This window comes from Moschus berezovskii, chromosome 20 (genome assembly GCF_049115385.1).
Source record: "Moschus berezovskii isolate FMDL1 chromosome 20, NW_MosBer_1.0, whole genome shotgun sequence".
Taxonomy (NCBI): Eukaryota; Metazoa; Chordata; class Mammalia; order Artiodactyla; family Moschidae; genus Moschus; species Moschus berezovskii.
This window is the reverse complement of record NC_142479.1, coordinates 62985355-63009611: the sequence shown is the minus strand read 5'-3', so window position 1 is coordinate 63009611 and position 24257 is coordinate 62985355. Positions and strand designations below refer to the sequence as shown.

The window sequence follows — 24257 nt, the reverse complement described above, 5'->3', positions numbered from 1 at the left end:
GTGGCTGGAGGATGGGCGGGGGAAGGGAAGCCACCCAGCAGGGGGCGGACTTTCTCACTGCAGTTCTCTAGGCGCAGGTGTAAGCCCCTTTCCAGTCCTGCCCTGCATCTGCCATCGGCCCCACGTTCTCAGTGCCGTTTGGCTGGATGTGTTTATTTTCACTTGCCCCAGGTGCTCAGTGAATGCTCTTCTGAATGATGGCTTCCCTCCCAGCTGTTCACCTCCTGCCCAGATGTCAGCTGGAGGGTGCAGGCCTGAAGTGAGGTGATTAGCCCTCCTCCCTCAGCTGCTACCAAATGTGAGCGTCCAATTGGGCAGAAGGAGGGTGATCAAGACTAGGATCTTCTAGGGGTGGGGTGGGGTGGGGCTCAGGGCCATGGAAGCTTTTCTGGAAAGCCCCTCTCCTTCCTCTACTGTCTCATGACTGATGGGAGCAGACGGCGCTGGAGAATTCTCCCCAGGCTAATTCCCCTCCCAGAGCAAAATGAGACCCTGTTTTCACTGGCCAGCCTCCACCCACCATTCTGCTCGTCCTGGTCACTCTGCTCCCTTTGGCTGAGCAACAGCTCCTGCTCTATACCCACCTGGCTCCTCATTGGCCTGTGACCTCACACAGGTCAATGGACGTCAGTCTTGGGGTGGGAAGGACAGAAGCTGCCTTTAGCTGGCCTGGAGGAAAGGGAGCCGAGGAAGGAAGACAGGCCTGACTTCTGACACGTGAGTCAACAACGCCCTCATTGTTGGAGCCAGTTTGAGCCGGCTTTCTGTTACTTGCAATCAAAAGAATCCCAGAAATTACATACTACACTACTGAAATCTACCTTAAAACACTGAAAGCAATAAAAAGGAAAAAATTGTCGCTGGTGTTGAAATTAAACCAAGAAGAATCTCTGTGAACGAAGGCTCTGAGGTTAGGAGGGAAGGCAAATGCTTCCTGAATATCCCTTCCATTTTCTTTGAATCCATGTGAAGCAGAGTGTAGTTCATTCGGGTTAATGACCCCATGGAAAAAACCTGCCTCAGCCCCTGATGTCTTGGGGGTTCTGTCTCCTGGGCACCTGCTCTTGAAGGGATGACTGTCCAGGGATGGGATGATGATGGTGCTGGTGAAGAGTGTCAGGTTTAATTAAAGTGAAACGCTTAGATCTGGTGTTTTACAAGGTAAAGCAAATAATTTCTCTATGTTAGTCTAATTTATGTAAGTATATCTCCAAAGGAATTGTACCAGGAACCTCTGTGCCAACTTGGTCAACTTCCTCAGCAGAACCTCCCAGGAATTGCTTTCAAAAATCAGGCATCTCTGATCCCATCTCTTTCATCTAAGAAGGTTCACCCTCCCCCAGGTTTTCCCCCTCCCCACCCCCTACCCTCCACCCTACCTCCCACCCCCCCATCTCACTCTTCCCTACCCCTCCCCTTCCCCGAGTCTCCTCTCCCCAAGGAAATTACCCCTCAAGGAAGATCTTCTGCCACCATCACGAGGGTCCTCTTTCTCTGAGCGCCCCTCAATCCTCACCACAGGATCCTCTCCCTATCCTTCCTCCACTCCTTCCAGAATCCGCACCGCCAAAACCCCTCTCCGCAGAGTCCTTCTCTGCAAACCAGGGCTCTCCCCTCCTTAGAATCCCAGCCCCAACGGCGCCCCCCTCACGATGCACGTCCCCCAGGGTCTTCCCCCAGGGTCCACCCCCTCCCCTGAGACCCGTTTCAGAGTCCTCCCTCCCCGGAAGAGCCGGCCCAAGGGTCGCAGCCACCCACCGGACTTACCTCCGAAAGTGCCCGGTAGAGGCTGGACCCTTGGGACAGCACGTCAGTCTCTCATCCTCCTTCACCAAGTCCTTACCGTTGCCCCTGCCCCCTTCCCCAGGAAGTGTCCGAGCGTTCAGGGACCTCCCTTGCCCAGAGCGGATGCCTGATCCCGACCGCTTTCGGGGGAGCGGCACCCAGGACCCGGCCACCCTGACTCGCCACTTTGCGGAGTGCCTCCCCACGCGCGTTCGCGGCCGGCGTCCCGCCCCAACCCGTTTCTGCTCCCTTCTTCCTGCGCCACCCAGCCTCCGCCTCCCCGCCCCCGCCTCCCCGCCCCCAGTACTGCTGTCGCCCGGGCCCCCCAGGCTGTTCCCAGGGCCCCAGCCCGCGCCGCGCCTCCGCCTCCTCCCCCGCGATCGACGGCGCCACGGGCCAATCGCTCCCTGTTGCCGGCCCACAAACCCCGCCCTTGTCCCCGCCCCCTTCCACAGTCTCCGGAATTCACCAATGGGAAAGACGGCGCGGGGGCGGGGCCTGTCGGTTGCCTAGCAGCAGCGGCTGGGCGGGGGCGGGAGGCCGGGGGTGGTAATCCGGGTGCGGCGGGGGCGGGCGCGCGGGAGGCGGGGCCTCTGGGGGGGGCGGGGCCTGGTCGACTATAAAGGAGGACGCCGGCGGGGCGCCGCGCTCCTGGTCCCGCTCCGTGCGGTGTTTGTGTGGTTATCTCGTCGCTTCCGCAGTCGCCGCTACTTGCGCCCCTGCTTTGGTCAGTGGTGCAGCCGGACCAGCACCATGTCACTATCTCGTTCGGAGGAGATGCACCGGCTCACGGAAAATGTCTACAAGGTGAGCTACGCGCCACACGCGCCCTCGCGCCCTCCCGGGGATGGTCCCTGGGCCCTCGGGGGTCTTACTGGCGTTGCCGCGGGGACCCAGCGCCGGCCCGGCAGAGGTTGGCTTGGGTCCGCTTGCCCCGACAGCCTCTTGCTGCCCCCGCACGCCCTTCCGTGCCTCTTCCGCGTGCGCGGGGGCAGGAGCCTTCGGACCCGAGTTGAGTAGGGGTGCGGACGCGGACTGCGGAGTCGGAGGTGTGCGGGGGTCCGGGGCCGCGGCTGCCCGTCGCCCTGCGCCCCGTGGTGGCCCCGCCGGGCACGGTTACGCAAGCCTGGGGCACTTTTTTCTCAACAGGCTTTCCCTTTCCACAACTCTTTCTCGGTGGATGTGGCCGGGTGGGAGGTCGCGCGCGGGCAGGTTCGATGGGTAGACAGATAATCCGTCATCTTATGTAACCGCGGAGGGAGAAGACTAATTGTGTGGGAGGCTGGCGCGCCCGCCTCTGCTTCTGATGTGTGAGGAGTCGGCTCTCAGCCCCCGGTGCGGAACGCGGGCGTGTGTCGGAGCCCCGGCAGTCCGCCGGACCCTCGCCGCCCCCGCCCGGGGCCGGTTTTGGGCCGGCGTGCACGTTGGTGGGCTCCCGAGTTTCCGCTTCTTCGCTTCCATTTTCTCGGTTTGGACCCCCACCCCCACCAGCACAGAGCCAGGCTCCGGAGGCTCAGGGCTGTTCCCGGCAGCATTTCCTCACGGGAGAGTCGTGCCCTGGGCGGTCCACGCGGGCCTCGTACAAAGCCGGGCTCTGTTTCAAAACTGTGTCTGGGGGTTATGCGGGGGGCCGAGGGGTTTCGGAGTTGGTATTTAGGCGGCGGCGGCTGGTTCATGGCGGCGGAGTGGGATAGCAGCCGCTGGCAGAGCAACAGTTTCTAATTGTGTTAAACAACTACGCTGTGCCTCCTTAGCCAGCGGCCTGCCAAGCTCTCTGCGCGCGGAGGGAGGCCTCTGATGGGCCCTTAGCTTTCAGCTGGAGTCCAGCGCGGCCGCAGTCAATCCCAGCTGCTAATAAAGGTTTTTAAAGTTGCAGCTAGGTCACCTGGAAGAATCTGGAGGCCGGGTCAGGGTGGACTAAGTCAGTTCTGAAGCCATGTTGGAGCCGCTGGTAAACAGGAGTGGAGACTGACGAGGAAGCAGCATGTAAAAGGAACAGCCTCTGGGGTTTTTATGTTTGTGTCACGGAGACTCAGTGGCATACGCTTTGTGGTCGTGTTGCTCTGTAAACGGTTGTCAGGGAGGGAGATTTACTAAATTATTAGTCACTAGTTTCATTGCGACTTGCTCATCATTGCAGGGGGTGGAAGAGAAGCGCCAGTCTTGGTCTTCTTTCCCCTTTTCCCTGCTTCTGCTCCGAAACCGTGAGACAGGAGCTTTAATGGCCACAATTAAGAGGGAGTGCGTGGCGTGGCTTTGCTCTGGGGATCCCCACGGTCGGTCTTAATAAAACTCTTAGAACGGAGCAGTCAGGCATGCTGTTCCAGCGGAGCAGCTTCTGGAGGAAGCAAAAATGTGTTTGCAGGTCTGGAGTGAAATCTGTTGGCAGAAAACTATTAGGATCTGAGTGTTTGGGGGTTTGGGGCACATGTTCAGCAAGCTGGTCTGTGTTCTGTGCTCAGCGGTCAGCTGATGACTGAGCTCCCACGGGAAGGTGTGGCTGAGACCAGGGACTTTGAGGTTAGACACATCGGGAAGTGGGCGTCCGCAGTGCTGGGTGTCTTACACTCTCCTGTCCGGTTGAGGCCGCGGGGCCGGTGGACAGGTGGGCTTGTGAGTGGTGCTCCCTTGCCACTCTGCGGCTATGGTGCGGCTCTCTTACAATTTGTGGCCTGTCACTGGGGAGCTCGGGTTCCACAGCAGAGTCAGGACAGGTTGGGTAAGTTTGGCACACTGGCTGGGCAGAATCCAGCCAATTCGAGGCACGCTCAGGACACAACCAAAGCTGCTGTGTGGAGACCCTGGCCTGTCTGGCTGGTCCTCCACCCTGTCTGGGGACGCTGCTGTCTCTGTGCCTGGGTTGGTGACTTGTGGGAGAGTGGCAGGGATGTGGCCCTGCTCGGCGTCACCCCGAGCTACAGCTCAGCTGTTTGCTTTGGCCCCTGTCATATCAGCTGCAGTTCTGAGTGGTGTTTGCCTTGGCAGAGAAGGGAACAGTGGGGACACCCGGCCTTGGCCTTGCTGATTACAGACGCGAGAATAAAATGTCCAGTTTTGCTCCTCCTCCCTGGAAGAATCCGAATCTCAGGATTTAATCTCTCTCCCCGTGGCCCACTTCCCATGGGAGCTGTGTCCTCGGGGAATTTCATGGAAGATAAAGGGGCAGGAAATGACATTCACTGAGAGTTTACCCTTGGACCCTGGGCAGAGGGACAGGGACTGAAGCCCTCTGGGTGTTTCCTGGGGTAGAGCCGGGGCTGGGCCCCTCGTGATGGGACTACAGGCAGCCCTAGGTGATTGCCTGGGACGAGGGACAGAATTGCAGGGTGGGGATCTGCCTCTGAGAATTAAGCCCAAATTGCATCTCTCTTGGGAGAGGTCTCCAAATGTCTCCATGTGCTGCAGCAAGAGGGCTTTCTTTAGCAACTGATCTTAGTCTTCAGCTCCAGGGAGTGACTCTCAGGTTGGTGGTTTTTTTCATGGTCCTATGTCTCACGAGAAGCCCTGGCTCCAGGCAACCTGGTGACCTTGGAGGGCGCTGACTCTGGCACCTTGTAGAGGAAGAGCCCCACAGGCCTCCATCCTATCCTGAGGATGTGGGAAGATGGGCGCAAGCTTTGGCGAAGAAAATCCCTAGGAAGGCCTCAGGAGTGGCTGTTCAGGGTGTTGTGGGCCTTAGGCTTGTGTCACCAGAGGCTCTCTGGTGGTCCTCACTCTTCGGCCATTGTGGGGAAGCTTATTGCATCTGTCCTGTGAAGATAGCTGTGGCCAGTAGGTTCCTGCAACCAGAGTCCCGTCAGGTTTCCCACTGCTCGTGCAAGACGGTGGGCATCAGCGCTGGCAGAAGGGAGCCCACCTGTGTAGGTGAGAGCCCACTGCTGGCCAGGCCTTGCCCGTCAGCCTTCTCCAGGTGTTTAGAGGAGCAGGGGGAAACAGGAGGCCCCAAGTTCTCTGCCGCCTACCCCACAACCCCTTCCACTGCTCGGCAGTCACACGGAACTCTTGGCCACCGTCAGGAGCCTAGCACCCAGCATGGACAGGGCTCCACGGGCTCGTGGTTGAGGATGGTGAAGTGGATGCTCAGACAGGCGCTTCCTTAGCAACAGAAACGCCTGCTGGCAGCAGACCTGAGGCTCTGTGTGTGCTTATATATGCAGGAACGTGCGTGCATATGTTGTCCATGCAGGCAGGTGTGGGTTCAAGCCCATGCATGTACGTGTTTGTGTATTCACAAGTTTTCTGTGTCCAAGTGAGTATGTGTGCACGTGCGTGCATGCACGTGGGACTTCGCTTTGCTATAGAGATGCCTCAGGGTGCCCTGTTGGGGTAGCATCTTCCAATAAGACGTGGGGCTTGCTGTCCGAGTAGACTCTGAGCCGTCCTCCATGGAGCGTGCAGCCCACTCCCCACCACCCATGCAGCGGCAGCAGCAGTGCATCTCCGTCTCCCATGGAGTAGCCCGGGCAGCGAAGGATGGCTTCTCTGTTGCACTGATTCTGGGCCACCGGCTTCAGCAGCTGTTTGTGCTCAGATCACGGTACTGAGGTTGTGGGCCCCTCGGCACAGGACCCTTGCCGCTGGACCTTGCTGGTGTTTGCTAATAGCCATAAAGGGGGCCCAGGGCGTGGTGGCGCTGCAGAGTTCCTTGCAGGCCAGGAGTACTTTGTCTGCACTGCCATCCCCACTGGTCTCGCCTGGAGAATGTGTCTTTTGTTGGGGAGGCTCCTTGGCTTATGGGACAGACCATGTGCACTTGAAGCTCCGGGTGCTGGCCCAGGGCTCTCGGGGCGTCGTGGGGGCTGCCGTGGAAGCCGCATGTGTGCTTGTTGTCACCACCTTATTTTAGATTCTTGAAGCTCACTGAGGGCCTACAGGTCCTTTTGCCTCCCCGCTTCCCTCCCCGGCACAGGTGATGCTGGCTGGGCTGCCCAGGTTCGGGGGCCTTTCGGGGGAGGGCTGGCTGCTGAGGAGAGGACCCTGTCCCCTCCTGAGCAGGAAGGCAGGTTGGCAGGGAGCCCAAGGCCCACCTGGCACTCCCCACCCTGTTTGCAGAAGTAGATCCTGCTCAGGGGAGCCCTGCATAGGACGGAGGGTTGGCAGAAGGTGCTGCCCTTGTCGTTCGGTGGTCCCCCCTCGTTATTGCATGGCTTCTGGGACGGGTGTTGCTCTCCAAGGGCAGCCACACCTGAGTAGCGGTCTGGTGGGGGTGCCCTGGGCCACCGGCTGGCTACCTGCATGCCATTCTCTTTTCTCAGCCGTTACGTGCACCACGCCAGGGCCCATCCTGTGTGGCCACTGTGCCCAGGTGGTTTCTCTTGAGGCTTCGGGGTGGGGAGGCTGTCCTCATTACAGTACAGGCCTATGCCCACTGGACACCCTGCGCCAGGTGCCCAGTGGGGCTGTCAGCGCTCCGCTACTGTCTGCAGCCTGCGGCCTTGGTAATTACAGGCAGGCATGGACCGTGCCCGCACCTGCCTCCCCTGTCCGCCCCCGCTCTGATTCATCCTGGTCCCGATGGCACTGCACAGCTGTGAAATAACACAAGGGGCCCCAAACAGAGTGGTGGGGCGCCTGAGGGTCTGCACTCAGGGGCTCCAGCAGCAGGCAGGCCTGGGCGGAGGTTGGTGCCCAGGCCTCTCTTATTGGGAAAAATCCTTCTGTCCCCACCTGACATGCTATTGAGCAGCCAGGTGTGGTGACTTAGGACCCACGTGGCTCCTGACTGTGGGCACCCCCCCCACCTGGAAGTATGGCTGACATGTGTGTGTCAGTGCTTGGCAGTGGTTGAGTCTCATTTCTGGTTCTGGGGCCCCCGTGTGTGCATCGCTGTGACCATCTCGATCGTGGGTCTGGTCTCTCAGCTGTTTGCTCCACAGGCAGTAGCCCAGGACCCCTGGAGGTTCTGGAGGCGGTGGCAAGCTCGTGTGCCGTCTCAGGGCCTGAAGGTAGGCCAGGGTGTTGGCCAGAAGCACCTGGTGCTGCCGTGTCCTGGGGGCCCAAGGGGACAGCTAGTGGTGTGAAACCAGGGCATGCTGAGAGCCAGGGCATCCTGTCTCTCAGAGGTGACCTTGCACACCTTGGGGGCAGGCAGGGGATCTGCACCTGCGACTCAGTGTCCGGTGGGTGTCAACAGGACCCCTTTCTGTCTGCTCAGGGCAGCGGGGTCTCGGGTTGGCACCTCCAGCTGCCTCTGGCCTCTCCTCCCAAGTTTCATCGCAGGAGCCATTCTCTGCCTTGGAAGTCTTGTCTGGTCTTCCACGCCTGTGGGACATTCAGGGGGCTCCTGCCTTTTCTCCCCCTGGCTCTGGCTGTGCTCAGCCTCGCTGGTGGGGCATGCACAGTGACCAGGATGGTCGTGGATCCCTCCAGGCTTCCCTTGTGGCTCCAGGGCCTGACTGGGGCCTGGTAGAGCCTGTCCTGCCGCCCTGGGCTGTGAGGTGAGCAGCCAAAGGGCCTCCTGCAAACCCTCAGGGTGTGTGTGAGAGGGCCGTGTGTCCTCTATGACGAGTACCCTGAGTTGTGAGGCCCTGGGAGAGGTTGGACCACAAGGAGGAGTCGGGGCCACCAGTTGGAACAGAGTGCCTTTTTCTTGCTTGGGAAATTGGTTTTCTAGTTATGAAAACAGTTCCTTTAGAATTATTTGGACAGATGTTTTAAAAGTAATATGTCAAACGCACGTGAAATAAATTGGCAAGATTTTCCTCAAACCTCTTTGGATTCAGAGTCTGACTCTAAGGAGCTTTGGTTCAGCTCACAGTCGTTGGGGTCAGAGCATCCCCCGGGCCCCACCTCTGGCTGTCCGGGTGTTGGTCCTGGTGGGGTGGCAGGGTTGAGGTGGGGTTCCTTCCAAACTCTCAGACCCTTGTTTTGCCACTTTCATTGCTGACATTTTGTTCCTTAATCGGAGAAGTTTCCCCCACTAGCCAGGATCTCCGTTCCTTCTTAGTTGCTAAGTGATGTGTGGACATAATGTCCCCACTCAGCCAAGCCAGGGACAGCCATCAGGCGGGCCTGTGCGGGTGATGACACACACGTAACGGGTTGTGAAACTTGCTAGGATTTCACAGGTGTCTGTGCTGTGAAAGAAGTCGACATCTTGACATCAGAATGAGCGTGGGAGCTTGGTAGGAGAGAGGGCGTGCCCCCACCCCTGAGAGCTAGACTTCCATCCAGCAGGGCGTTTGTGTTTCCAGGAGCCAGGGGTGGGCAGAGCTGACCTGCTGAGCCAGAGTGGCCTTTGGTCCTTCTAGCGGGGCTGTTCAAAGAAGGAAGTGTAGTGGAAGCCGAGGTGTCACTGATGTGGCCCAGGTGGAGGGAACCAGGGGTCTCTGTACACCCACTGCTCCTCTGAGCCCACCCTGGGGCTAGTGGAGCCCCCTCTGACCTAGAGGACAGCCTGGCGGAAGCGATCTGTTGTCCACACCTCCATTTCTTCCTTCCTGCCCCTCCCACGGAAGTCATGTCGTTTGCACTCCAGGGGACTGATGGCGCTCAGGCCATGGCCAACCCTGCCCTTGGGGATCCAGGACCTTGCTGGTCACAGCCGGGAGGCAGCCAAGGGCCACAGTCCAGTCCAGGCAGGAGGCCTGGTTGCAGGCTTCTTGCACAGATCCCACCAGGCAGGAGACTGTGAGGTTGGCTGCCGGGTCCCAGACAGTCTCACGCGCTCCTCTCATTCTGGCTCTGCTGGGGGAGGTGCTGTGGCCACCTGGGGTTTTGCAGTTGGCTGGTAATTCTGAATGATCATGTGAAGAGCCTTCAGTGGGTCACTCTGTCCAGGTATCATGCTGGGAGTGGTGTGTGTGTGGCCTTGTTTATCTCTACACTGCTTCACGAGGGGCCCTGGGCGTCCCAGTGGGTGGAGGAGCCTCAGAGACGTGAAGCAGCGTGTCCCAGCCCAGCCCGGGTGCTCGACTGAGCCTGAGCTGGAGCCAGGCCTGCCCTGTGGCTTCAAACCCATTTTGTTTTTCCACTTGGGAGTCCTGTGGGCTTCAGGTGAGGATTTTCAGCTTCTGTGCCACCGTTTTCTCTTTCACAATTAGCTGGAGCAGAGAACCCTTCCTGGCTACAGGGAGCATTAGGCTTTCAGGATGGAAAGTTCTTGAAGGAGCAGGTAGTCCGTGGTGAGGGCAGGGAGGCCCAGGCAAGGCCTCTGTTGCCGTCTGATTTCCCAGGTGCCGAGGGGCCTGTGTTCCCGCCAGCATGATAGTCTTCTGGGCTGGCTCATTCCACCCAGTGGAGGGAGGCAGGAAGCAAGAGAACAGCTCCAGAGTGTCTGGGGCTATGTCCTTGCTTGCTCATTGAGGTTCCTCGTCCAGCAAGGAGCCCAGCCTTGTGAAACTCGGATCAGAGCCTTCCTGGGGACAAGGACAGGTCAGCAGTCCTGGAATGTTCTAACCAGTCAAGCAGTAACCAAACGATAAGAGAACTGATGACCGGGTCTTCACAGGGCAGGCGGGGGTTGGTCCAGCCATTGGATCGCTTGGTCTGTCAAACAGAGCACCACGTGTGCTTGAACAACAGACAGGTGTGTCTCATCTGAAGCCTGGAGGCCGGGATCCACGTGTGAGCAGGGTGGTTCCTCCTGGGCCCATGGAGGCGGACTTCTGCCTGTGTCCTCACACGGTCGTCCCTCTGTGTGTCTGTGTCTTGATTTTTTCTTAGAAGGCCCAGTTCTGTGCAATTGGGTTCCATCCCCATGACCTCGTTTTTACCTGCATTGTCTCTGGTGATTGTCTTTGGAGGGTGTCTTTACAATGAGATGGTGGGGTTAGGCCCAACACATGAATCTTTAGGGGAGGAATTCAGTCCCTGACACCAGGCAGCTGTGGGGCCCCCACCCCAAGGTGCAGCAGGCTGGTACCTAGGGGTCGGCCTGGGTGCTACTGTCTGAATCACAGGGACCTGTGTGTTTCCAGCCCCTGAAAGTTTTCCGTGTTAGTCAGATGGCAGCTCTCAGTTCTTGACATCACTCAGGGTGATGAGGACTTTCCCAGGAGCACGCTGGCTTTGCCATGAAAGTGACTAGGGGAGCCTGGGCTCCAGCTTAGCACTGACCTGGGACAGAAAGAGTGGAAGGCATGTGCCCTGGGCCAGGCCGAGCAGTTGAGGCAGGTATAGCTGGGCCTGAACGCTGGAAGATGTGTGGGGCCTACAAGGCCCTGCCCCACCGAAGTCAGGACTGGCCAGAAGTGCCTCTGGACAGGAAGGAAGTGGCTGGGCTGGAGGGGCCTGTGTTTGGACCCTGCTCTACGACTCCTGGTCTAATGGATTTGTCCAGTTCCTGAGGGGGCGGCTATCCCAGTGGGATAGTCGCCAGCCAGCGCTCACTGGACCCCCTTCCTAGCCTGAGTCTACTTGGGGCTTCCTGCCCCTGGGACCTGTTCCAGGAGGGGTCAGGCTGGAGGCATCTGAGGATCCAGGTCCCGAGAGAGCTGGGGTGAGAGTTGGGCGTCCTCAGCCCCAGGAGTCAGTGATGGCGCTTGGTCCCTGCAGGAAGCAGGGGACTTGGGGGGCCCTGGGAGCTTGGCGGCTCCTTCCTCACCTTGCGTGGCCCATGCCGTTCCCCCACCCTCAGACTTGGACGAGGAGAATTGGCCCGAGTTTGTCTTTCTCCTGATGTCTCCTGGCCCGAGGCACAAGGGGAAGGAATACCTGCCCCTTGGTCCCTCCTCATGGGAGGCCACTGTGTTCCCTGGTGTCACTCTGGGCTCCGTGCCCAAGACAAGTTGTCACTTTATTCCAATGCTGGTGACTTCCCCAGAAGCTGACAGAGGCTGAGAACCTCCATTTTGCTGCTGGGCAGTCCAGGTGCCTTGGTTCTGAGGCCGGGTCCTCTCGCGTGTGCCCTCCTGGGGAGGCTGTGGCAAGCTTGGCTGCCCTGGTGGGACCCTGGCCCGTGTCCCCACTGGAGGTTGTTGGGCTGAGAATGCGCATGTCAGGTGGGGGCTCTCGGCTGTGGGGCGTCTCTTGGGCTTGGGGGAGGGCAGCCTGGTGCCGTTTCAGTGAAACGGGCCGCTGTGGAGCGCTGTTTGGTGTGTGCTTGTTCCTTTGCGGCCTTTTCTGCAGCCTCCGCCAGCTGTGACTCTCGCGTCCTCACCCCTCAGGCCGTTTGATGTGGAAGTGGAAGCAGTCGCATCCGGTCAGTTTCTCAAGTGCAAACCCATCGTCTTCTCTCTGGCTGGAGCCAAGAGAGCTCCAGCTCAAGACCCGGCTCCTCCAGGAAACCCTCCCAGCACTCTCGGAACTTCCCCAGTTGGCTTCCTTCCTTTGAGGAAGGTCCCCAGGACAGAGGTCCCAGTTATCGTAGGGGAGCAGAGGTGGGAGTCACGCAGCGCTGCCCCGAGATGCCAGACTCTCTGTCTCAGGAGGGTGATCCTTCGTGCCCCTCTCACCCCACCCCTCCTTCAGTGTGAGCCGGGCCCTCTGCCCAGAGCCTCACGCAGTCAGTGCTCCTTGCGGGGGGTAGCGGTCTCAGGCGTGGACAGCCTCCTTTGGAGGAATGCCGCCAGCCTCCCCCAGCAGAGCGTGGATGGTGGCGCCCCACTGGGTGTGGGTTGTTGGCCCCAAAGCTAGCGCCTGTTCTGCCTGTGACAGAGGTAGGCTGTGAGGGTCCAGTGGTCAGGAGTAGTCAGGCACCGAGGCCCCTTGGGGAGAGTGGATGAGGCAGGCACCAAGTGTCCTGGCATCAGCCTTTGCCCTTACGTTGCTAGAACGTGGCTCCTAAGGGAGCCCAGCACAGGCCGAGTTGCCAGGTGGCACCTGGTTCTATCCTGCCTGCCTTGGCGACCCGTCCGGAGAACACTAAGGCCCGTATGGAGAGTGGGACAGCTGGGTTGTGTGGACAACCTGCCTTGAGGCCGGGATTGGCTCTTAGCCTCCCCGAACCTCTTCTATCCATCCGTAAAATGGGCAGCAGCGCCCATCACCAGTCCATTGAGGACTCAGGGTGATGAGGGTGTAAGGCCACCCCTCCCCAGGCCACAGGTGGAGTCCAGTGTGGTCTCGTCTCCTGAGTTTGTCCTTCCAAAGGTTGAGTGTGTGGGAGGGTGCAGCCTGGCTTGGCCGTGGCACACAAGCAGACACCCACGCGTGCACACACATGCACACGTGCACGGGGCACAGGCGGACCCCCGGGCCCATCTTCCTCGGCTGCACGAGAGCTGGGGGGAACAGGAGGCACAGCACTTCCTGTGTCGGCAGAGAAGCTTTGCTCTTTGTTTGTGGCGGTCCTGCCAGGAAAGTTCTGGAGGGGTTTGTCCCCAGGAGCCAGAGCTGAGGGGTAAGCAGGATCCCCAAGATGGCGAGCGGGGGACCCTGGGCACGGGCACGGCCGGAGCACCGTCCCTTGGCAGCGCTCCCTCACTCCTCGTGACCCCAAGGTGGCGACGGGGCCGTCCTGCTGCCCTTTGTCCTTGCTGGCCGGGCAGGCCTGTGACCCAAGTCAGCCAAAACGGGCGTCACTGCGCAGGCGCTGGGATGCCCAGGAGCTAGCCGGGCAGGAAGGCCGCTGGGGACCTGCCAACACTGCCCATGCAGCCGGGCCTGGCCCCTCCCATTGATACCCGTAGAAATGCAGGGCTGGGGGCCCCAGGTGGGGGTGGGGCTAACCCTGCCTTGGAGATTTGCCTTAAGGCCTGGATTCCTGGGACCGCAGGGTGGCAGGGACATGGACTGTGTGACATCTTGGCAAGAGGGCCACCAGGAACTGCGCCAAGCTCGCAAGTGTCTCTGGCAGGGACCCCTCTTCCTGACCCTCCTGGAGCGTGTGTGCAGTGGGGATGGCAGAGAGCCCTCGTGGCAGCCCCGCTCACCACTGGCCACTCATAGATCCTGAGGCAGCCAGGGAGGTAAGTGAAAGAAGATGCTGGTTCTGAGCGTGGTGCTCAGCCTGGGACCCCTGCGAGGGGGGCAGGCCTGGTCGCCGTGTGCCACAGCGCCACACTTGAAGGGGTTTGGTTTCACTCGCACAGCACAGGCGTGAATTTGCAGAAGGCGCTGGTGATTGCTCATGTTGTTGGGTCTCCGTCCTGGTCTCGGTGCAGGGCCTCCCCTGAGCGCCCCTGAGTTCCACAACAGGCGTGAGGTTGGCCTCGTGGTACAGAGAGGTGTGTGTGAGGAGGCCGCCCTCCTGGCCTGGACTTGGTTACACACGCCCTTTGGCATCAGCGAAGAAGCGAGCTCCCTTCTCCAGCCCCGGCACGTGCTGTGGGTTTGAATCTCAACTCCCTCCAACCTTCCAGTCAAGTCCCACAGAACGACGCCCTAGTTCCCTCACTTCCGAAAAAGTAACAGATAGCGGAGCCCCTGGGCCTCCCTGGCCTGCTCACCGGGCTTCTGTTGGCCTCTGACTTGCCCCTCTGGGGCCCTGGGATTTGTGGAGGGGCTGCACAGGCCCCTAGTTAGGAGAGCGCTCACTTGCAGTGGGGGTGCCAGGGCCCCACTCCAGGTCTCTGAGGGGTTTGGGCCTGTCACAGGCCTGGGGACAGCATGGCCTCCTGGGTCCAAGAGTGTCTGCCTGAGCCCTGGGACAGCCTTGGGCTCGGGCTCTGAGAGGGCCCCCTCCCAAAGGGAGGTCCCCAAGGGGAGGAGCCCCACCAGAGGGGCCAGGCCCTTCTCGGGCCTCCAGGGTTCCTCCGGACAAGGTGGTCTTGGGCCTGGCCTGTGTCTGGTGGTCGCAGTTCTGAAGACTCAGTGACCTGGTGGCAGCTGGGAGCCCGCTCTCCCAGCAGGGCGGTGTCTGTGAGGAGCTGGAAGGAAGGACAGCTCTCCAGCCAGGGCGGGAGGGCCTCCTGCTTCCCCAGCCCCACAGCGTTTACGTCTCTGCCTCTGCCGCAGGCAGGCGAGTCAGCGGCACCTGTGTGACGGGCAGTACCCTGCCCAGGTGGCCTGGCCGGCACCCCAGCGCCCGTCCTGCCCTGCCCCCTCGCACCCACATTCTTCGTGCGTGAGCTCAGCCGCTACACTGAGGAAGCGAAACCTGGCAGCTGTCCCCGTGGGTCACAGGGCGGGTGTGGGCGGGCTGCCGCGGTGACCCCCTCTGTTGGCCTGGGCGGCCGCAGGCTGTTTTCTGCTGTCACTCAGGAGGTTTGGGGCTCCAGGTGGGAGCTGCGGAGGCTGCTTTTCTGCCCTGGGGGTGGTCCTAGGGCTCTGCGCCCCGGGTTGGCTCTCACAGGCCCCCACCCCAGGGCCCTGTCTCAGCCCCGTGCCTATCACTGCAGTGAGACACACATCTTACACTGAAACTGTGCACACGCGCGCACACACACACACACACACTTGTATGCACGTCTGGAACACAGAATCAGGGTCAGAAGCTACCCTTACTAGGTCTATACTCTGCTTCGGGCCTGTTTCCTTTGAACAAGCACACACATGCACCCACCAGCATTTCTCTGCCCCAATGCAGGTTTGGGTGGCGTTGAGCAGCGAGGCGGAGGGCTCAGCCAGCCTGTGCGCGCACCCTCGGCAGACAGTCTCACCTGGGGCCCCTCCGCAGCCTTCCTGGACACCAGTCCCTCGTCCACTGCCTGTTACCTGATACCCTGCCCTGACTCCCAGGCCCTCCTTGGGTTGGATCAATCTAGACTCAGGTTCTCCACCAGAGTGGTCTCCAGACCACTGAGCTCTGTCCCTCGTTGTGATGGGGCCACCTTTCCACTGACCCTTCACCTCTTAAGTTTCTGGGCAGCTCTGAGGGGTCGCCTGCGTCTGAGTAGTCTTGGCTATGATCTGGTCTCCTTGGAGCAGCCAGGGGGTACATTTGCTTTGTAAATGTATCGGATGGACCCTTGGTTTCTCATCCTGCTCAGGGAAAGAGGCATCCCCACCACGGGCTGTGAGGCGGGGGGGTTGGCCGTTACTGCACCACTTCTGCTTGTTCTTCCCTCCCACCACCCTTTCCCCGGCTCCTGCCATCCTGTACCTCACACCAGCAGGCCCTGGCCTCAGGGCCTTTGCATGCTCCTGCCTGAAGCCCTCCTCTCTCGACAACATGCTTCTCTCCCCAGTGTCCCCTCCGGGCTGAGCCAAGTCCTCTCTTGTTCTCTGGGCGTGGGATCCTGCCCAGTGTGTGACGTGGGCCTGTCTCCCCTCCCAGGACTTTGTCCTGTGGGGTCACTGCTGCAACCCCTGTGTGCCTCAGCCCTGGTGCAGCACAGGGCATTAAAGGGAGGTGCACCTGCCCTGTGAACTGGGGCACATGTTGGGTGTGATCCCACAGCCCTTCTTGGAATCTGTGTTGGTCCTGCTGACTGAGGGCCAGGAGCACGGAGGAGAGCTGGGCTGGGACTGCCCGTGTGCCAGGTGGGCAGGGGCTGGCACTGCCCATGTTCATGCAGAAGCACCTGGACCTCCATGGTCTGCCCACAGGGCCAAGCAACTTCCCCTCCCTGGCGGCATTTGTCTCTTACCCTCAGGAAAGATCAGACGCACATCACGATAACTGATCCGGAGATGTGGGATGTGGCTGAGATGGGGTTTTCCTTAGAAGTCCCTTGCAGTGTTCTCACTGGCTGGGACTGGCACCCGACTGTCAGGGCACATTACCCAGTGGAGCTCACATTTGGCTGTTGTTTGTGTGCGCCTGTTTTTATGCCTCGTAATTAAAACATTTATTTGGCCTTCGCAGTGAAAATCTGATTTCTTCAATCTAAGAACTGGTGCTATTGGCACCAAGACTTGAGTCCATCGGGTGCGCGGATCCAGAGCTGCTGGCTTATTCATCGTGCGGTGTTTGCAATCAGGCTGCGCGTTGCTCTAATCAGAGCTGATGTTTGGTAATTGATGTGTTGAGTGAAGATCGTGGTGGGAGGGGGCTCCAGGTGGCGATGAGCCTTTTGTGTGTGGCCTGCTGGGGGGCCTTCCTCACTGACTAAGCCCTGCCAGACAGGGTAATGGCTCCTTGGCGCAGCGTGTCTGAGCGCCAGCTATATGCCAGGCGCGGCCCCACGCGTCCTGCGCATGCTCACTTGTTTGATCTGCCAGGCCCTGATGGAGCAGGTTCTGGCCTTTCCCCTATTGTACAGGTGTTGGTCCTGAGGCTCTGGAACATCACTTGCCAGAGGGACATTCAGCAGGGACTGAGCTACATTTTGAACCCAAACCCCGGCTGTGGCTTCGTGGGCTTGACCCATATGTGATGCCTGCGATCTTTTCCTCACCATTCAGGCCTCCAAGCAGCCAGGTGCCTTGCCCCTAATGCTGTTCTCTGCTCTGTTCCAGACCATCATGGAGCAGTTCAACCCCAGCCTGCGGAACTTCATTGCCATGGGCAAGAACTACGAGAAGGCGCTGGCAGGTGAGGCTGGGGTCCCTGGCCTGAGGGTGGGAGTGAGGATGCCCAAGCAGGTGGACTGCTTCACGGGCCCTGATGAGGGAGGGACGAAGACGTTTCTAGAAGCCCGACATGGCTGAGCGAGGGTGTAGGCTGTAGGTGCCACACCGCAGAGGCCCGTGATGTTCTGTACACACCGTGGACACGGGGCCAACTCTGGAAATGGGCGGGTCAGCCAGCACGTTTCAGGCTGATGGCGGTTCATTTTCTGAAAGGAACAACCAAGGACATGTCTCACCCCCGTGGGCTTTCTCTCAGAGTGACGTCACTTCACTCTCAGCCGTGCAGGTTGACGACCTTGGGGGAACCCATCACGGCCCGCCTGGGGGCTGCTGCTCACATGCCCTGGCTGCTTGGATGTGAGGCACACGCCTCCTTCCAAGCCTTTCCATCCTCACTGGGGGACCCCCCCCGTGAGTTCTGCGTGGACTGGGATGGGAGGAGGTCTGACGGTGTCCTCCCTTCCCTGTTTTCCTGGACCTTCCCAAAGGATGGAGCCCCTCAACGGCCCTCGGCCTCCCCAAGGCTAGACTGGGACCCTCTAGGCTTTTCTGTTGTCTCTTCCAAGGAGCCCACCCTGCTCAGCAGCGGGCACTCCAGCTCCTGGGGCACAGAGCCCACACGAGCTCCCGGGCTGCAGAGCAGACTGCGTGCACTTAATTGAAAACTACCTAAATAAAATTTGATTGAGTGCCCAGTTATAAGCCCCTCACTGGGTTCTGGACAAAGCGGATTAGAAGTTGTAATTGTAGTGGATGCTCCCCGTGGCCCCACTCTGGAGGTGCCCTTGTCCTCCTTGCAGCCTGAAGGGCGGTGTGGGGGTGCTCCTCTGATGAAGGGGTTTGTGGGTACACCGAAGGTTTTGAAGGGTCTCTGAGTTCCTGAAGGAAGCTCTCCCCCAGGCAGCGGCCCCTGGGCTTGGTCCCAGGAAGTCAGCTGGCCTGGAGCTTGCCGTCCAAATCCCCCGGAAAATCAGGTCCGCCTCTGGTTTGAGCAGAAGTCGCCGTGGGAAGTGGTGTGTGAGGCCACACCCCCCACCCCCAGCCGTGCTGCCTGTAGCCTGACTTGAGTGTGTGACTCACTCCCACTTGCACGGCCCAACTCTGAGATGGAGGACATTGTCAGAGTCCTCAACCCAGGCTGGCTGGGTGGGGGGTCTTCCTGTCGAACCAACTTTGCAGGTCTCCAGCCGGAGGTTGGTGCTCATCTCGTCAGGGACACCAGGCCTCATGGTCAGGGTGGCACCCCGTAATTGGACTGGATTAGCTCTGGACCTGAATGGTACACTATGTCCTTAGAGAAGGTGCTCTCAGCTTTGGGACAGGAGAACATCAACAAGAGACGGGCGGAGGTCCTGCCCCGGCTGGAGCCTGCTGGGCACAGGGGAGGCGGCTGCGTGGCAGGCGGGCAGGATGGCTGAGTAGGTGCTGCAGGTGGTAATTTCCTCGTGAGGGAAGTAACCACCCCTTCCTCTCCTCTCTCAGGTGTGACATATGCTGCCAAAGGCTATTTTGATGCCCTGGTGAAGATGGGCGAGCTGGCCAGCGAGAGCCAGGGCTCCAAAGAACTCGGTAAGACCCTGAAACGTGGCAGAGACCCCAGAGGTCCTGCAGTCGGAGGTCCCCAGGCAGATCGGGGACCCCGCCCTGTGTCTGGCCCTTCTTTCGTTTGGGATTGTGTCTTCCCTGTCCCGTAAGAGAAGGCTTCCTACACTGATAGACTGTTGCCCTCAGAGCTAGTGAGGGCTGTGGGGTGCAGAGGGTACACTGGGCGGCTCTAGGTCCCCTTAGAAGCGCGGTTTGGGGACGAGGAGACAGGCAGATCCACGGTTATAGGTGTTTGTGGCAGAACTTGAATTGGCTGGCATAGGGGAGCCGTGTGAAAAGGGACTCAGATGATGGCCTTTGAAGGTGTGGGGAAACGTTTCTGTTATAAAAATGATCAAGAAAAGATACAAACCGTGGCATGGTATGACCAGATTCTGTGAAAATACCCTGGGAGCATGCTTATCTCACGACGGAGACCCCAGAAGCTTAACAGGTGGAGTTTCTGGGTGGGATTCTTTTCTTTCCACTTTTTCTGGTTTGACATATTTCCAACAGGAGCTCACGTTTCTTTTCTAATCGAGGCACACGGTGTGGAATGGAAAGAGCCGTGGGCTCCTCGGAGCAACCCCAGGTTCTTGGCAGGTGGGAGGGCGTTTGGTTTCTCTGTGTGTCTATTCCTTCTGGATCCCGGAGGTGCCTGTGTCTTGTCCACCACAGGGTCTTCAGCAGAACCCGCCCACTCGCGCCAGCAGCCCACCTTCAAACTTTTCACACCATCCTGCCTTGAAAGCCGGGCCAGTCCACCACAGGGCTTTGCGGTACCCTCTGCCACTCCCTCATCTGAGGACTTGGTGGCCCGGCTGGCCCCACGGTCCCAGCCCTGAGTCAGCACTGTCCCTGGCAGGCTTGCCAGGTGTGCTGTGTTTGTTGACTGCCACCCTGGCAGAGCAGCAGCAGCGTCTGGGTTTCCCTGAGGCCAGTGTAAAAACCAAAGCAACTACAGACCTTCCTGGGCTGGAAGCAGGGGCTGGCGACCATGGCGACGAGGGCAGGCAGAATGGGTGACCAGGGCTGGGCTCCTCTCGGGGACTGGGCTCTGCTCACCTGGCTGAGGGCCTTTCCTCAGTGTCTTAACGGGCTGGCTAGTCCCCAGCTCTGTAGCTCTAGGTACGGGTAGTTTAGTTGATAAGTCGTGTTCGACTCTTGAGACCCCACGAACTACAGAGCCTGCCAGGCTCTTCTGTCCCTGCGATTCTCCAGGCAAGAATATGAAGTGGGTTGCCATTTTATTCTCCAGAGGATCTTCCCAACCCAGGGATCAAACCAGGGTCTCCTGCATTGCAGGCATATTCTTTACTGGACTAAGCCACCAGGGAAGACCTCTGTAGCTCTAGAGGGACTCTCGTGGCCTCTTGAGGATACTGAGCCAACCTGCCCTGGATGTGAGGCCAGGGCACCACTGGTGGTCAGGCCTGCAGGCTGGGCCTGGCTGGTGACATGTTGGATGTCTGGGTGGATGGAGGCCTGAACTCTTTGGTGACCAGTCATGGCTGTAAACCATCGGGCTGTGAGCTCAGAGGCCACTTGTGGGCCCCGCCTGGTGCTCCTGGGCCTCCCAGCTGTGGCTCCTCAGAGGAAGTTCAGGTGTTGTGTGTGAGCCTGTGTGTTTGTACACGACTCCTGTCTGTGAGAGGGACACTTTCTTATCATGGTTGATTGTGGCGGTGGGGGGGAGATGCATGTCTTCTCCTTGTGGTCGCATACATGTGCAGAAGGAGAGGGTCTGCCATGGGGAGATCAAGTCCCACGTGACCCCATAGTGAGGGTGAACATGTGCTAATCCGTATGAGGTTCCCGAATTTCCCATCATCGGAGTCCTCGGGGGTTGTTTCAGCAGGCCCAGTGAGCGGATGGCAGGCTCCCGCCGTGAAGTCAGCTCTTGGAGGGGCAGGGCCACCCTGGGCGCTGAGGGGAGGGGTCCCTCCCCCCACCACTCTCTTTGCTGTCTGGGCTCCGGCCTGAATCTGGAAACTTCTGGTTTACTTGTGGGATTTTGAAATCTCTCCAGGGGCTTGTGGTGCGTGGGGTCCGTCACCAAATGGGAGTTCCCACTGTGTGTGTCTAGGGAGGCGCCAGCCAAAGGGAGACCCTGTTTCCTCCACTCACGACAGTTCTGACACCAGATGTGGGTTTTCCAGCACCAGCGAGCCCTCCAGTGTCTGAGGACCCCAGCCGGGGGTCCCCCAGCTCAGCTCACTTCTGACACCATCTCCCCAGTGTCAGTGCAGATCCTTGTCCCAGAAGACTGCCCCCCCAACTCCAGAGGCTTGCACAAGTGGAGGGTCCCCAGTTCCCCACACTTCTGTCCGATTTGGCTACAAATGGACTTCCCACCACTCCCTCCTTGGGTCTGGATCTATGCTGGAACAGCTCACAGAACTTAGGGGCAGGCTTACTGTTCTAAGGATGTCATGAAGGACCCAGGTAAGCGGCCAGAGGAGCAGATGCCCAGGGCGAGGTCTGGGAGGGTGCCGAGTGCAGGAGCTTCTGTCCCTGTGGAGTTGGGGTGCCCTACCCTCCCAGTACGTGGGTGCGTCCACCACCCTGGAAGCTCTCTGAACTCCGTGTTTAAGGAGTTTCCAGGCATGAGCAGTTGTTAGCTCAGCCTCCAGCCCCTGTCCCAGAGGCTGGGGTGGGGCTTCTCCTTCTGATGCTGGCTGGGTCTTTCTGGTGACCAGCCCCCATCCAGGAGCCCAGGCAGAGTTGCCTCTTTGGAACAAAGGACGTTGCTATCACCAGGAGATAACGGGATCAGGAGCTCCGTTTCAGGAAGTGGGGGAGGCAGAGACCAGCGTGCCTTTCTTCTCACATCATTGCTCGGTTTTCTCTTTAGGTAACGGCTTTATCAGGACATAACTCACATGCCATCCGGTTGCCGTTGAAAGCGTACAACTCCGTGCTTTCTAGTATATTCAGGGAGTTGTGCACACATCGCAGCTGTCTCATTCCCAAACTTTTCTTCATCCCAGAAATACAAGCCATCTTTATTTGCAGTCACTCCCCCCGCCCCCAGCCCCTGGAAACTGCTGACCTGCTGTCTGTGTCCATGGCTTTACCTGGACATTTCATACAGAAGAAAGCGAGCACTGACCATGGTGACCCATTTGTTTCCAGCTTCTTTCAGTTGAAGGTGTCTTTGAAGTGCATCCAGCATTTGTGTCAGCTCTGTTCTTTTTATGGCTGAATAATATTCCCTTGTCCACACAGGGAATATTATTCCATTCCCCAGCTGGTGAACATCAGGGCAGTTCCACATTTTGACCAGTTTCAGTGCTGTTGGTGTCAGCAGTTGGCACAGATGTCTGTGTGGACACTTCATATATCCCTGGAAGGGGAACTGCTGAGTCACACGGTTGGGGTTGAATTTTTGTTAAAGCAGCATACAGTTGGGTTTAAAAATAAGTCCCCCTGCCCCCGACATGCCTGAGGCCCACTTCTCAGCCCTGCATGTTGTCTGCCTGTGTTTGCTTCCATACATGTAAACAGGCAAGTTTGTGCTGTTTCTTCTGTTTAATTTTGGACATTATTTAATGAATCTTTTTCTAGAGGATCTGGATTTAGTGTTTTTATATTGCTCCTCTCTCCCCACCCAAGAGAACGATGACAGCTTTTGCTTTAATCAGTGCCCAATATAGCCCCTTGTACGGTGCTGAGAAACCTGTATGCAGGTCAGGAAGCAACAGTCAGAACTGTACATGGAACAACAGACTGGTTCCAAATAGGAAAAGGAGTACGTCAAGGCTGTGTATTGTCACCTTGCTAATTTAACTTATATGCAGAGTACATCATGAGGAACACTGGGCTGGAAGAAGCACAAGCTGGAATCAAGATTGCTGGGCGAAATATCAATAACCTCAGATATGCAGATGACACCACCCTTATGGCAGAAAGTGAAGAGGAACTAAAAAGCCTCTTGATGAAAGTGAAAGAGGAGAGTGAAAAGATTGGCTTGAAGCTCAAAATTCAGAAAACAAAGATCATGGCATCTGGTCCCATCACTTCATGGGAAATAGATGGAAAAACAGTGGAAACAGTGTCAGACTATTTTTTTGGGCTCCAAAATCACTGCAGATGCTGATTGCAGCCATGAAATTAAAAGACGCTTACTCCTTGGAAGGAAAGTTATGACCAACCTAGATAGTATGTTAAAAAGCAGAGACATTACTTTGCCAACAAAGGTCTGTCTAGTCAAGGCTATGGTTTTTCCCGTGGTCATGTATGGATGTGAGAGTTGGACTGTGAAGAAAGCTGATCGCTGAAGAATTGATGCTTTTGAACTGTGGTGCTGGAGAAGACTCTTGAGAGTCCCTTGGACTGCAAGGAGATCCAACCAGTCCATTCTAAAGGAGCTCAGTTCTGGGTGTTCATTGGAAGGACTGATGCTGAAGCTGAAACTGCACTACTTTGGCCACCTCATGCGACGAGTTGACTCACTGGAAAAGACTCTGATGCTGGGAAAGGTTGGGGGCGGGAGGAGAAGGGGACGACAGAGAATGAGATGGCTGGATGGCATCACCGACTCTGTGGACATGAGTTTGAGTGAACTCCAGGAGTTGGTGATGGACAGGGAGGCCTGGCATGCTGTGATTCATGGGGTCGCAGAGAGTCGGACACAACTGAGCGACTGAACTGAACTGACGGTGCTGGCGGGAATCCTCAGCTCAGAACAGTCTGCCCACAACACAGTGGACAGCAGGTCTAAAATGGAAGCATGATGAGACAGACATGAGTGCACACCTGCCTAGGTAGCGCACACCTGCAAAGGTAGCAGTCAGCCCCGGAGAAAACCTCCTGCCTCTCCCCCTCCATGCCCACCCCATTCCAGACAACCACTGTTGTGAGTTCTGCCCAGAGACTTAGCGTGCATTTGCTGGAGTTTGTGTAAATTGACCCACGTAGTGTGTGCTGTGCTGTCTCAGTTTGGCCTCTTTTATCTTATGATTGTTTGAAAGTCATCCCAGTGTTACACATACCTCCAGACTACCCTGCCTTCACGACGAGTAGTTTCCGCTGTGTGGACATGCCCTATTGTTTATACGTTCTTCTGTTGATGGACATTTGGGTTGTTGCCAGTTTGGGGCATTTCCACATCCGCGTTTCCCTAATGAACTAATGCTGTCGGGCATCTTTTCATGTGCTGTTTGTGGTTTATCTTCTTTGGTGAAATGTCTCTTCTGGTCTTTGTCCCCTTTTTTTGGTTGGGTTTTTGTCTTCTGATTGAGTTGTGAAAGTTGTCTATGTATTCTAGGTAGAAGTGTTCTGTCAGATACATAGTTTGCAAATATTTTCTCCCAGACTCGTTGGCCTTTCATTTTTGTCACAGTAGTTTTAGAACAGAAGTGTTTAGTTTTAATGAAGTCCAGTTGAGTGATATTTTTTTTTCCTAAACTATGGTGCATAGGTTTTCATTACTATTTTGACAGCTTTGTTTTTCCTAGAGGTAATAATTGCCTGCCTTAATTTGCATAGTTGTCAGTTTGCAATCATGAACTCAGTCCCAAACCCGAGACTGCACTCTGGGGTTCCTCCCA

At 58.0% G+C, this 24257-nt stretch overlaps 1 protein-coding gene across 6 annotated transcripts in view; it reads left to right on the top strand.

The window, feature by feature from the left end:
- The first annotated feature begins 2438 nt into the window (after positions 1 to 2438).
- The window catches only part of BAIAP2 (BAR/IMD domain containing adaptor protein 2), a 65359-nt gene continuing 43540 nt past the window's right edge, over positions 2439 to 24257 (top strand). For all 6 annotated transcript variants that reach the window (XR_016035563.1, XM_055408378.2, XM_055408383.2 and 3 more), the window contains exons 1-3: positions 2439 to 2592; positions 17008 to 17083; positions 18604 to 18690. Coding sequence is in view for 5 of the 6 variants with exons in the window: in XM_055408378.2 (XP_055264353.1) it covers positions 2539 to 2592; positions 17008 to 17083; positions 18604 to 18690 (217 nt within the window). In the remaining variant the exon portion in view is untranslated. The remainder of the gene's footprint in view (positions 2593 to 17007; positions 17084 to 18603; positions 18691 to 24257) is intronic.